General features: G+C 37.4%; 1 protein-coding gene across 1 annotated transcript; it reads right to left on the bottom strand.

The window, feature by feature from the left end:
- Nucleotides 1-1430: 1430 nt before the first annotated feature.
- On the bottom strand, nt 1431-13603 carry il12rb1 (interleukin 12 receptor subunit beta 1). The gene is made up of 14 exons (XM_062424821.1): nt 13447-13603; nt 12704-12827; nt 12340-12494; nt 12081-12228; nt 9881-10026; nt 9444-9517; nt 7840-8080; nt 7595-7732; nt 7190-7288; nt 6225-6380; nt 5847-6005; nt 5626-5695; nt 4357-4432; nt 1431-1970 (listed from the first exon to the last, which is right to left on the bottom strand). The coding sequence occupies exons 1-14, from the start codon at nt 13520-13522 to the stop codon at nt 1611-1613; spliced, it is 2022 nt and encodes a 673-aa protein (XP_062280805.1). The 5' UTR covers nt 13523-13603; the 3' UTR covers nt 1431-1610.
- Nucleotides 13604-13803: the final 200 nt, after the last annotated feature.

Below are 13803 nucleotides of genomic sequence, written 5' to 3'. Positions count from 1 at the left end.
GATACATGCATTTAAAAATTTACATTCAGGTGGTCCATGGCCTATTTGTGTCAGTTTAGTCCTTGACTTGAAAAAATTTGAAAACCAATGGTATAGTATAGTAAAAAGGCAATTCAGCTGGACTTTAATATACACACAGAGATAATACTGTGCTATGTGTTGATTTGTATTTCTTCACCACAAATCATCAGACATCCGCTTGCTCCCTGTGGTCAGGACAGATGATCTTAATCTTGATGTAGTGAGAGATAAAACATTGTAATGTGTCATGTGGTGTCAAAGTGGTATTCTTGTTGATTTCACTTTCCTCAATCAGGTCACAACCAAACAATACAGGCACCAGGAAAATTATGTTTTTTATACCGAGAAATTAAAGTGCAGTGTAGTGAAAAATGTGGTACGCCTGTCATCACTTTTAACCAGTCCACATGACATGTTCTAGTTTGAACAAGGTAGCACGAAACACCACAAGAGCCTCTTTGGTAATGACTAATCTGGCATTTCATCATGAGAAACTTTTTTAAGGTCATTGTTTTTTATGACCACTTCCTGTCACATGTTCACCTTTTGACAGGTTCACATTTGTGGTGCTCAGCCATCACATCCACTGCTTTTTTACTTTGCAGTTTCCTTGCAGGTTTCGATTTACTACCACTGTGCCAACACTACATGTATTTTTATTAGCATGTTGCAGAAAAATAGCACACAATAGGAGTCTACAGCCATTTCTGACAGCTCTGTGATGCTTTAAAGTTTATTGTAGAACCAGTTAAAAGGTCTTAAATTTGTTTTTGATCATCAACAGTTGCGATGAAGTGAATGTAATAATTGGCCAAAGAGTTGTGCCATAATAATAAACAAGGTCAAATAATACTAATAAACATAAATTATTCAGGTCATATGCTTCTACTCTTGAATAATTGGTCATATATACCTTTTTTAAACTTAAAATAGAGTCCTTGATTTGAATATATTTTATTATTATTACTACATGAGAGATTGTTTTTTTTGTTCATGTATAATATATCCAGATTTTTTAGTCTAATATCAGCATTTGCTAACATGCAGAGTAGCACCTTACACATTGTACAGCTTTTGAAGGTTTGATCACAAACCAAAAGGAAAAATGAAAAGTTATGGCATCACAAAAGTTAAAAAACAAAACGAATAGCACCAGAAAGTCTTGAGAGCACCAATGTCAGCAGGTTTCATCCTCTGAGTACCACGAATGTCTGTACAAAATGAAGTTCATGTCAATCCATCAGATGTTATTGAGATATTTCAGTCTTGACCAAAGTGGTCCTGAAGATTATAAGAATTGTAAAAGTCTTAACAAATATTAACTATCCACAATAAAATTAAAAGGTTTAAACAACAACAAAAACAACAACAACAACAACAACAACAACAAAGGAACTGTTACTGCTTTTGTAAACTGGCCTCTGTATGTAAAGAAATGTACGTCACTATCTATAGTCATAAACACATCAATGTCAAATAGGAAATACATATTTCCCTCATTACAAGAAGTTCTTTAGACACCTAATGTTTAAAAAGACAAAATTGAGTCATCCAGTCTTTGGTATTAGTCAACCAACATATCAGCCCTGTTACGTTTGTGCAGTGGAAGAACCTTCAGTTAATCCATTTTCAGGGGAGTCTGTCTTCACGTCAAACACCAGTCCTCTTTTGTATATCAGTAGGGTGATCTCATCCATCTGTTCCATGTCTGTCATTTCTTCTTCTCTGGAGCTCCCCGGTGCCTCTTCTGTAGAGCCAGGACTGAAACACTCGTCACTGGTCCCCTCGAACATCCATGAATCACCCCTCTCATCCTCCCCATCCTCGTCAGTATTGTCATCCCATTCCAGGACAGTGGTCTCCTCTGCGTCCTCCAGGACAGTCTTGCGCTCTGGATGCAGCTGGTGCATCGTCAGCTCACACACCTCCTCTTCCTTCTCCAGCCTCTCCTGTTGTACAGCAGGTCACATTAGAACAATAAGAGAGAACAATACGATTCAGGTTTCAAAACTTTATCAATATATGCACAGAGAACAAACAATGAAACTCTTAACATGCTGCCTTTCTTGACTGCCACCAACTGTAAATAATATAAATAATTAAAGGAATAGTTTGACATTTTGGAAAATAAGCTTACTCTCATATCTGCAACGTTAATATGAAACTAGTCTCATTATCACCCTAAGGTTGCCAGGCAAACAGCTGGGGCTCAATGAATTTACAGGACCTGGCCAAAAAATGTTTGTGTGCATGCTTTAACACTGTACAGATTACACAAACTAGATGTAGCATGTTAAGAAGTTCTAGTAGGTGGATTTTTTTTACCCTCAGATGGTGCCAAGCTATAGGTTTCCTGTCTTTTGGCTAAGTTTAGCAAAGCTAACTGCCTCTGGCACTAGTTTCTTCTTTACCATACAGACACAAGAGTGGCATTACTCTTCTCATTTACAATTACATCACAATAAGAATGTTCAGTTTCCTTAGTTGAAACACATAAGTTATAATCAACTTAGCTCTGATCAACTAGATTGCTTGGATGTCAACATTTTAAGAAGTTGTGTCTATTCCATGTATTTTTACATTTACCCTATAAAAAGAACTGCTAAACATTTGAGTTTTTTCACAGAACAGGGGTAAGCTTTTTTTTGAAGAAAAAAATCACACTTCTCCAGAACAGACACGCATTGGCTGCACAGATTTACTGTACACCGTGTTTACTGGGTCCGAGAGTTCTTCTTTGTGGTAAAATTAGAGGTTTGTGGCTGTCTCACATCCTACTCTAGCAACTTCATTAGGGACTTTCCTTTGTTTGATCTACTTCCCTGGGAAAAAAAATACGTGTGATACATAGATTAGCATCAACTGCCACCTTTGTCTTTGTTTTACTATTTAAATTACTGTACTTAAGCCTCCACATACCCACCACACACACATTAACCGACACACAACATATATACACAACGCATCTGCTACTTCATTCACAACATAAACTCAGGATGTTGCCGTTGTTGGTGCCCATTTTGCTCTGACTTTTTGCTGTGTTCCACTTCTATCATTTTTCAGCTGTTAAAGACGGTGTAAAGTGAATTCAGACATTTTCTTCTAAACACATTAAATAGGTCATAAATGTATTTCTAAAAAAGGTGTAAAAAGCAAACCATTTAGATTTGAATTGTGGAGCTAGGCTTCACAAACTGTGTTTCAAGATTTCTGTGTTCAGGATTTAGTGGGCGGGTCTGAAAATCACAGCTGCGTTAAACCCGCCCCTGCTGCTGTAGGTATAAATACATTCAGCGCACACTACTACTACTACTACAGTAGTTAGCAGTGCTAGCTGCCGAGCTAGCCGACGGGCTAGCAGCTAAGTTAGCAGCAGCAAAGCTATCAGACGTAGCGTCCATGTTTCTGGTAGAGGTGGTGACTTTGATTGACAGGGGACACTTGGTAGGGGGCGGGGTTTCAGCGAACTCGGCAGGCACTCCCACAGCGTTTGGGAGCAGAGAAAGAGGCTGGTTTTTACGTTTTTACACACATTTGAAGCCTAATTTCATACATTTGGCGATTTTTTTAAACATTTAAATTTGGCAGGGTGGTTAACAACCACACTTTTCTGTGGTAGCCTATGTCAAACTCAGAACACATTTATTCTTAATTTACAAAGACTTTAAATATGCCGTATGAGTTGCTGGCATTGGTAATCATTGCTATAAAAAAGATATTAGCACAATGACCTCAAATAAACAATAACACAAGAAGAAAAGACTGTCAACCTCAGTTTGGCCCCAACTGTATTTAGAGACAAATCTGCTGATTGCTATATGGCAAAAAATAGTGACAAATGCACATTTCCCTGAACAGAGTTTCTGATGATATTGTGCAAAACTTACAGTCTCTATTTAACTATTGTTTGCTGTAATCATGCACAGGTATTATGATTGGTTTGATGATATTCTGACGATGCAAACATAGTAGCCTACACATCTCCTGCGTGACTAGTTTGAAATATTTATAATGCAAATGGAGTCTTACACCTGATTTGGTGTTTTTGTTTTATGCTCAAACTTTTTTGAATTGAGTGCTGTGGGTGGAGTCAAAGAAAAAATTCTCGCTATGTTAAAAAATGTTGTACCTTCATATCGTCTAGAAGTGTGAACAGAGTCCACGTCATTGGCAAAAAGGGTTAAAACCCTAAATCTGTCTGAAGTTTGCTCAACAGCAAACTTTATAGTACATAAATGACTTAAAGTCATGTCTCATCTGTAATTTTCCAAAATGGCACAAAAACTCCCCCCCCATGCAAAAGAGTTTCAAACCCAGGTCCTTATTGAGATTTACCTGACTCTCTGGCTGATGGGTGGTGAAATCTAAAATGACCGGTGTTGGCACAGGAGGGAAGATCATGTTTTTGATTCTGAGTATTAGAAAAGAACAGAAACTGTTAAAAAATGAGCCATCCAGGAGGAACACATGATTTGAAGACTGCAGATGAACAGCTGTTCAAGAAACCAAGTTCCTTAAAGCCACTGTGGTACGTGTGGTCATTTTGTCTGTAAAACTGAGGTGATGGAGGGTGTTTCATTTTTCAACCAACAGAAACTATGTAACTTTTGAAAGAAGAAATGACTCAATCCTTTGAGAAAATACAAGCTTAATTCAACAGGCAACAAAAAGCACCCTTTCTCAAAATGCAATACAATGAAAAGTTCTGCTGCTACAGCCTTAGTTATTTCCGGTAAGACCACTATGGTGGTTAATGTTAACTAATTTGAAATATTGTTGTGTAACTGACCGCACTAAGTCTGCTTGCTTACTGCACTGAAAAACAAAAAAAGAAAAGAACTAGATCAAGTTATGGCTGAAAAGACGGAATCAGCGTGGCTTATATAATTAGCAGCGTGAGTTGTAAATAAAGTTTTATTGTTAGACTCATGTGGGGCTAGTACAAGCTACTGTTACAAGCTAACATTATTGGTATTTTGTACACAGGTGAAGGAGGGAGTGAAACAAGGCTGTTGGCAGCCATGTTTCTGTTCTACACAAGTTTTAATCGCTGTTCCTTTCACACTACAATACTTCAAGTCGTTAACATCAAACTTGTTGCAAAGGTTATTCCACGTGTTGTTCACCTTGTCTCCTGACTTTGATTTTCGATTGGATTCGAGCTCAAACATGTAGTTGAGAAGTTTGAAGACTGAGAAAAGAAGTGAAACCCTACTATAGTTTACTGATGTAGCCTTCTGAGCTGTGGAAGTCTGCAGAAAGGCCGCTTCCTGAAGCTAACCAATCAGAACAGAGTGGGCTTTGATGAGAAAGGAGCCAAAACGTCCTGTTTCAGATAGAGGCTGAACTAAGTGGCTGCATAAAGGGCCAGTATAAGATAAATAACAAGGTTTTCTGAACTGTAAATAATGCTAAGATATTCCATTAGAGCCCCAGAACATGAATATTCACCTGAGAATTTGCACAATATGTCCCCTTTAAGCTTCATTTGCCACAGTAACCAATCAGTTGTTAAAATGTCCACATTCATACATTCTGTAGTTTGTAGGCTTATTATTAGTTTTATCCAAAATTATAAAAATGCTTAAAGCAGGGCTCACCCACCTTTTTAAGACGAAGGTGCACATTATTGACAATAAAAAGAACATAAAGAGCAATCCGAGACTTAACCACACTATAATTTAGGGAGAAAAAAGAAGATAGGGAAAAATTAGTTCGCAGCAATGTTTTGGAAAAAACTGCTCCACTGATTTGTACATATTGTAACTTCATGGCAAACTACAAATATGCTTCAACACAAGAGTACATTGAGTCTGATACAGTACCATTCAGAGGCGTCTCTGGCCGTGTGGTGATAGTTACTGTGGCTGTTAATCCTTCTCCCTTTCGTGTCACACCAGCAAGGCTGATGTTGTATTTTGTTCCCGGTGTCAAGTTTTCCAGGTGGTGTGAGGTGAGTGAGTCTGATATGTTATGGCACTCACCTGAAATTATATGAGATGTGGGAAGAATTCTAATATATACTGAAAGTTATTGTCATTTTTAAGTTGAGTATCAAAAGTTGTTGGAATATTATATATTTGCAATAATACAAGAAGCTATACATGAGAAAATATGCACTTTTCCCTTCAGGTCTACAAAACCTTTGGCTTTGTGAGATAAACAAAAGGATGCAGGTAAGTAATAAAAAGTGATTTTCACACCTTCCTGCTTGTCCTGTGAGCTGATTTGCACACTGCAAAGTATGTAGTGTGTGAGGAACCCTCGCTGGTTCGCAAAGGGAATTGCTTTCCAAGACAGTTCAGCAGAACTGTATGTTTCGTTAAACGCAATAAAGTCCTGGGGTGCTCTGTCTGGAACTTAAGAGGATAATACAAATGTAGGGTCATTTTACAGTATGTGACGACAAACTTGGATATGATTTATTACCTTGATGCACCAATCGGCATCTTTTATTGAATACATTGGGTTCTGGAAAAATGTGCCTCACCTGGCCAGCATACAAGAATGCTAACAGTGACAATGATAACATGCTGGTATTTATCAGGGATAATGTTTATCCTGTTCACTATCTTATGGCGCTTTTCCACTATACAGTTCTAGCACTACTCGGCTCGACTCGGCTCAACTCGACTCGACACGGTTATAGGACAGACCTTTTCCATTACAAAAAAGTACCTACTCAACGTGGGCGGGGTCGTCATAACACGGCTCCGCGAAACTGCAGTGACTTCGTTTTATACGCGACACAAAACACATAAACAGTGGAGGACATTGAGGCAGTGGTGTACTTGCTGCTGTTTGTGGCTTTTTGTCACACACAAAGCAAGAAAATAGCTCTAATGTTATTGCCGGTATTTAAAAATGCCGGGTTTGATTCTTGTGTGGGACGGCTCATGACTCTTCCAGCGACAACTCTTCTGACCAATCAGTGGCTGGCAGTCTGTTGACGTCACATTTAGTATCGGCTCGGCTCGGCACCAGAGCAGGTACTAAAAAAGTACCAGGTACCATGTACTATCCCTAGTGGAAACGCAAAAAAAACCGAGTCGAGTCGAATCGTGCTGGAACTGTGTAGTGGAAAAGCGCCATTCGTTTATTATATAAGCCTGCTACCCAACCTTTTAAAATTATGGATGCAGAGTAACCTAATTGAAAAGACACTTACCACCCTCTTCTTTATAAAAAAGGCACATTTTAACTGTCTTTGGTTTCCTTTTCAAACATCTGTGTTCGAAGTAAAGGTAGCGTACATATGCCTTCATGTCTGTAACCGAAACAGAAAGAAAGTCCAACTGATTTATAGCTTGCCTTGTACAGAAAATATTTATTTTAAAAGATGTCAAAACATTAAAAGAACAATGTAAGATCTATTTTATTATCTTCATCATAGTGGTAAAAAAAACAAAATAATTGTAAAAAATAATGTCTTTTGTACCTGTATGTCTTAAACCATCAATGAAATTTGGTGCAAAATTAGGCCAAGGATTAGTGTTGAAGCGTAATCAAACTGTTCATCTCTTTTGTACTTTGCTCTCCGTAGAGTAGAGGGTATAAATTTGTATGAACTTACTTTCTCTTATGTGCTTCTGTCCTTTGCCTTTCTTCTTTGTTATCACATTTTTTGGTCTCGGATCGCCATCTTGAAGTTCGTACCACTCAAGGCAAACTGTGTTATTTAATTTTTCATTCAGTAATGTTTTATCACAGGCTGCCAGGAACAAAATAAATAACAGCCATTAATTAAGTAATAAAAAAATTAATTAAGGATAAATATGCATATGTGACACACTTAAGCACAAATACACTGTGGCTTACTTTTTAAATCTGTTGCAGGTTCGGCTGGCACTTGTATGACTGCTGGAGGAGAAAGTCCTGCTGCATTTCTGGCAATAATAGTGATGTTGACAGCTGAGTACGACACATAAGTAGTGTAATCATTCGTGCCGGAGAGATCTCTCTTCCTCTTCCTCCCACGAGGACAAGGACATCCACGAGAAGAATGAGTGTCGCTTAAGCTGTAATTCACTCCTCTCACTGCTGCTGCATGTGGCACTGGCTGAGGAGCAGAATTGAGTGCAATTACAACAAACATAGCTAAAGGAAGTAAGTAAACAAAGAAATATAAATTTAATCAACCAAAATTGGATCAGCCCTGCCACAGTAAGTGTTGGATAGTCACTAATTGTGTCTAGTTTGGTGGCTAGCAGTTAGGTGGGATCTTAGAGCTCGTTTACTGTAAACAGCGGCCTGTTGTGGCCGAAAGTGAGAGCGGTGAGAATGAACCAAAACAATAAAGCTACAGGCCGGACAATTAAACAATGGGCCAAAACTTGAGGTTAAGCCTTTACAAAACCGAGAAGAGTTACAGAGTCTGGGGAGAATTCTCTGTAGGTTGCTATGAGCGAATACTCTCACATTACACATTATTAGGGACCGAGCCGAAAGGCAAGAGGGCGAGGACTCCAGAGGAGTCCTGCCCTTGCCTGGAGGCAAGGACCCTATTGAATTTGTATCGTTTTTTAAATTTTTTTTTATTATTATTATTATTATTATTATTCTATCGACACTTTGCGCCTTAATTTGACCCCCTAAACCTGCTCCAAAACTCACCAAATTCGGAACGCACATCAGGTCTGGCGAAAAATTCGATAAAATGGAAAAACAAACCCAAGAGTGCCAAAATTGGCTCTCTAGCGCCACCTAGAAACAGTAAAACGGCCACTACGCCTGATAGGAATTAAATTATTGTTATTGTAAAAATATTGATTATAGCTAAAGTGGTAGACCAAAAGACTGGCACACCATTTAAGAGAATGAGAGAATGAGTTGTATGTCCCAGGTTAAGTAACTTGAACCAGTGATGTTAAAGGTTAAAGGTTAAATTTCTTTAGATAGTGCTGAAAGATAGTTGAATAATGCTTAAAATGAGCACATGCTGCTTCCTATGCAATTCAAAATTTTTCATGAATTGTCTAAAAAAAAGTAGCTACCAAATAGACATACTGATTGTGCAATTGGATAAATTCCTCAGGTTTGTTTAGTTTGGTTTCTTAAAAGGTCTATTTTAATCATGACTTTGGTAATTCGTATAAAAGTTATTGTAGTGATCATGACAAAAGTTCCCTTACTTCCTAAACCTAACTATTCTCTGTTTTGGTGCCTAAAAGCAACAAAACATTAACCAAAGCACTGTCAAGATCATAGAACATTTTTATTTTTGAAAATGTCGTATTGTTGAAAGTGGCGTCGGATCAGAAAACACAAATTTGTTGTTATGGAGGGCATGGGTTTTCTCGTTTGAATAGGATTTGTTGCACATTATGGGACAATGTCAATATATGGCCGTGGAAATTGTAGTCACTGTAATCTAGACCCACCTTTGTGTAATTTTTTGGGCAGTTTTCATTTTACTGGCTTACCTTCCAAGTTAGCGTCAGCGTGCGGGTGCCTTTTGAAATTTTTTTTGTCATAGTAACTTTGGGCTGCTCAAGCTCTGCAGTAAAAACACAAATATTAGTGAGCAAGCTATTTCATTTTTCATTTGGGTAAAAATGGTTTCTTTAAAAACTGATTTTGCACCTAGCTTGATCCTCTTAATCTCCCTTCTACAACTATGAAAGTATGTTTTTAGAGTGGAACTAAATTTGACATATTTCAGTAAAGGTGAATTTGTTCACATCTTGCCATCTGCAAAGACAGGAAAGAAGCACCTGTATAAATTTTGAGGAATCAAAACCTCAGAAATGTAATAAAGTCTTAAGTGTTACAATAGGATTGGTAAAGACACATATTTCTGCCATTCAAAACAAGATATATATTTTATTCAACCACACAGATAATATGACCATGACTTCACCTGCAGGTACAATCACTGTAGACCAGTCACTCCACAGCGGGTTAAGGACCAGTATGGGCTGATGTCTGATCTGAACCTGGTAAGCTGTACTTTTTAAGAGATTCGCAACAATTACCTGGACTGTTAAGAAAAAAGAGAGAGTAAGACTTTTCATAAGTTAGATATTTTAGGTTTGTGTTATTTTTCCTCCTCAATTGTACATTAATAACACACTGAAATAATTTGTTTCACCTCAGTTGTAACCAAACCCAACAGTGACATACTGCCAGTACACCTTTATATTACTACAGCCACGTGAGAAGTTAAAGGTGCAGTGTGTAGAATTTAGTGGCATTTGGCAGAATGGATTTGGCAGATATGGAATATAATACTCATAAGTATACAGTAAGTAGTTTGAATTACTGTATGATCACCTAAAAATAACTAATAAAAATAATAATTACCATACTACCATGCTCACATTTCTCTACATTAAGAAAGCTCTGTTGGACCAGAGTAGCAGTGGAGAGAGCTGTCAGTCATTGCGAAGAGGAACGTGACAGTAAAAATGAAAAAAAAATTTACTACTAGTGAAGAGTGGACAATAGTTTCAGAAGTAGAAGCCTGGAAAGGCAGATTTGGCTAGTAAATATGTTATGGGCAAAACCAATGGAGCCTGCGTGTGAATCCTGTATAAAGCCTTCATACCTGTTGCATCACTACTACACAGTATATCTGTAACAGAATAAAAAGTTGGTAAATGTGTTGATCTGTGGAAGTGATCTAAATAAATTGCTTCTGCTGCACAATGTGCTCCCTGAGCCATGACTGAGCAGCGAAGTAAAGAGAACAGGCTGCTGCTTAAGTTTCTACATATGTCCCAGCCAAGTCTGCTGGTAGAAATGAATCGATTGACATTTCAGCTTGGTTTCAGCCCTGACAAGGCTCTCGGCAAGGCTGTCTATCGCCAGTGGAAAAACGTAAAGACAATTCAATGCTACCTGCCCTGTGTAAAGGTTATTAAAGATACTAGAGCAGACTACGAAAGCAGTCTAACTAGTGTTATTAGTGTATACTGTGTGTGTAATTAGTAGTTTTGTTGTGTAGTGTTACATACAAACGTAATTTCTAAGGGACAGTTTGCTGAGACACAAAGGTGAAGAAATGATTTTAAATATAGCAAAACAAATAGCCTAAGATATGATAAGATGCAGGTAAAATGATCTGATATCACATGGTGATATCTAGGCTATGTTTCTGAATATGGGTCTTAACATGGAAATAATCAGTTTTTTAAACAACTTTTAAAATATACTCTGCATTAAGCACTTTGTGAACAGGACATTTCTAATAGATTAATAATTTTCTTTATATTTATGATGATGAATTAATAACTAAATTGTTTATTATTAGCAATTTTACACTTTTAAATGTTGGATATTTAAATTGTGGTTGTAATGTACTGTTTATATGGAATAAGTATTGACTATATCATTAAGACAGTGAGACATTTATTGTTTGTGCGTAAACATGGTATAAGGCTGTTCTAAATTTGATCACAGAGTAAGATTTGTCCTTAAAACATTTGTAGGCCCATCATGTTTTTGTGACCTTAGAATGGGCCCTTCCTATCTACAAAGTCAATGAGTCCTCTTGCAAAGAAGCTGCCATGTTTCTACAGTAGCCCAGAACCGACAATCCAAACATTAGCTCTAAAGAGGGCCTTTTTATGTTTTTTGTGAGTTTTGTGGCCACTGTAAATTATCCTACACGCTTGGAAGAGGAGTTTGAGATAAAATGTATCCATTTGGTTGCAAGCTGCACCCTCATGGCTAGATGCCACTAAATCTTACATACTTTAAACCAGTGAACAACAGCAAAAACATAATTTCAGCTCCCGTTAACAATGATAATATTATGTTTGTTTGTTTTTCAAATTTTCAACAAATTATATAAAAAGATCAAAGCCAACAATAATGCTAACAAGATATTCCTTTGTGAAAATGTACAAAACCACTGATGTGATCATTCAGTGTATATCAGGAATATATCATTTAAGACATTAGAGTACTTACGGGTCTTCGTAGTGGTATTAGTTTTTTTCTGTAACAGCAATGTGGATAAAAGATTAAAATGATTATTTAACATTTATTAACAATTTAACATTTCCATCAGCCACAATAGACTTTTAAATAGATTTGATAACAAATCTCAGTTATGCCTCACTTTTCCCCATGATTCTGTGGAGTGATTATCTGGTCGAAACCAGACCTCAGCTAAAGCCGGATACTTCTCTGCAGCCGTCCAGGTCAAGCTGAGGTTGTTTTTTATCCAGGACACTGAAATATTTTGTGGTGCTTGATACTTAACTATTGAGGAAAAGCAAAACATTTCATGTGTAATGTTGATTATGATTATGTATGCTGAATACATTTGTGTTAATCTCGTACGTTGTGTAAAATCAGAGGAACATCAAGTACCTGTGTCTGTGAGTTTAATGGGCATCTTGAGTGAGCTGCAGCTGGAGTTTCCTACATGAGCTTCCACCCAAATATGGTGGACAAGGTGAAATTTAGTCAGCCGTTCCTCAAGGACTTCATACCAGGTCTCTTTAATCGGCGGAGATTTTGTCTCACTACGGATGAATATGTAGAGCTATAATTGCAGTGAAAACAGCAAAGAAAGCATCTCACAAATCCTCAGACTAGTAAATTGAAAATGCAAAACTCAAGGGCAACAGCTACACACATCCACAAAATATTACAAAGAACATAAATCATTGGATCATTGGATTATTGGTCACCACTTCAAAGTATTGCAACTCCATCACTGAACGATACTCACTTAAGGTGAAGTTCAAACGTCACATTGCTCTCAGTCATGTTCATGCTCCATTCACACAAGTAAACACTGTCCTTAGCGTATCTTTTGAAGCACTGAGGACTTGAAGGAGCCTCACATGTCGACCCTTCAGAGAAAAACAATAATAAATCCTTATTTTACTGAGTTACTGCGGAAAAAACAAAGACTGCTTCTAAAAGGGGCACAAAGAAAAATCTACTAAGTACTACAGTTTACTTATTTTATTTAACCTCTTAAATTGTTTATACAGTTTTAAATGTTTCCTCATTTTCTCATTTTATTTTATTTTACACTGGGGATTACTTTATAATGTGCCTTACATTGTCTCAAACATGTATTCTTACAAAGTCAGAGGTTTGGGGTTCAGTCCATTAGTCTAAGCACTCAACCTCCAACCTGACAAAACAGACATCCTATTTGTTAACAACTAACATGTAAAATATCGGTTTATAAAAATCTATAAAGGCTTTCACTTCGGTGACGCTGCACAGAGCAACGCAGTATGTATGCCGACTCTTAGAGGAAACCACATGATGCAGATAAGCAAACCAACATTTTGTGGCTTATGTTACACTTTTACTGTCAAAGTTTTGTTATTTTCATATGTCTGATAAGTATCCTGTACTGTCTGGTGATATGATCAGGTAGAGGTTAAAAGAAAACCAACAGGTCGATAAAGGCTAGATAACAAAGAAAAAACATAGAAGGGTTTAATATTTATTTACCTTTCCTGATCGTTGTAAGGAACATAAATATGGCAGTGTATCCATGTAGAGAACTCCAGCGCTTCAAACTTTCCATGATGTATAGTGGAAAGTCTAAAATGACCAATATTCTTCAGTGTGAAAGTCCATGTATTCAACCTGACTTCATGTAACTCAGTTGTCTTTCTCAGAAATGTCAGAGAGGTTTCATGTCTTCAGGGCTATATGAGCTGCAGCAAACCACAGTGCAGGGGCGGGGTGAGGTTGCATTTGACATACTGCCAGACAGAGACAATAGCAATTCTGAGAGCGACAACTCTTTGAAGTCCTCTTGTCATTTTTTTTTGTTTAATGTTCATTTCCCTACAACTGCTTTTG

Source organism: Scomber scombrus, chromosome 8, assembly GCF_963691925.1.
Source record: "Scomber scombrus chromosome 8, fScoSco1.1, whole genome shotgun sequence".
Taxonomy (NCBI): domain Eukaryota; kingdom Metazoa; phylum Chordata; class Actinopteri; order Scombriformes; family Scombridae; genus Scomber; species Scomber scombrus.
Note: the sequence above shows the minus strand (reverse complement) of the source record. Positions and strands in the feature narration are given on the sequence as shown.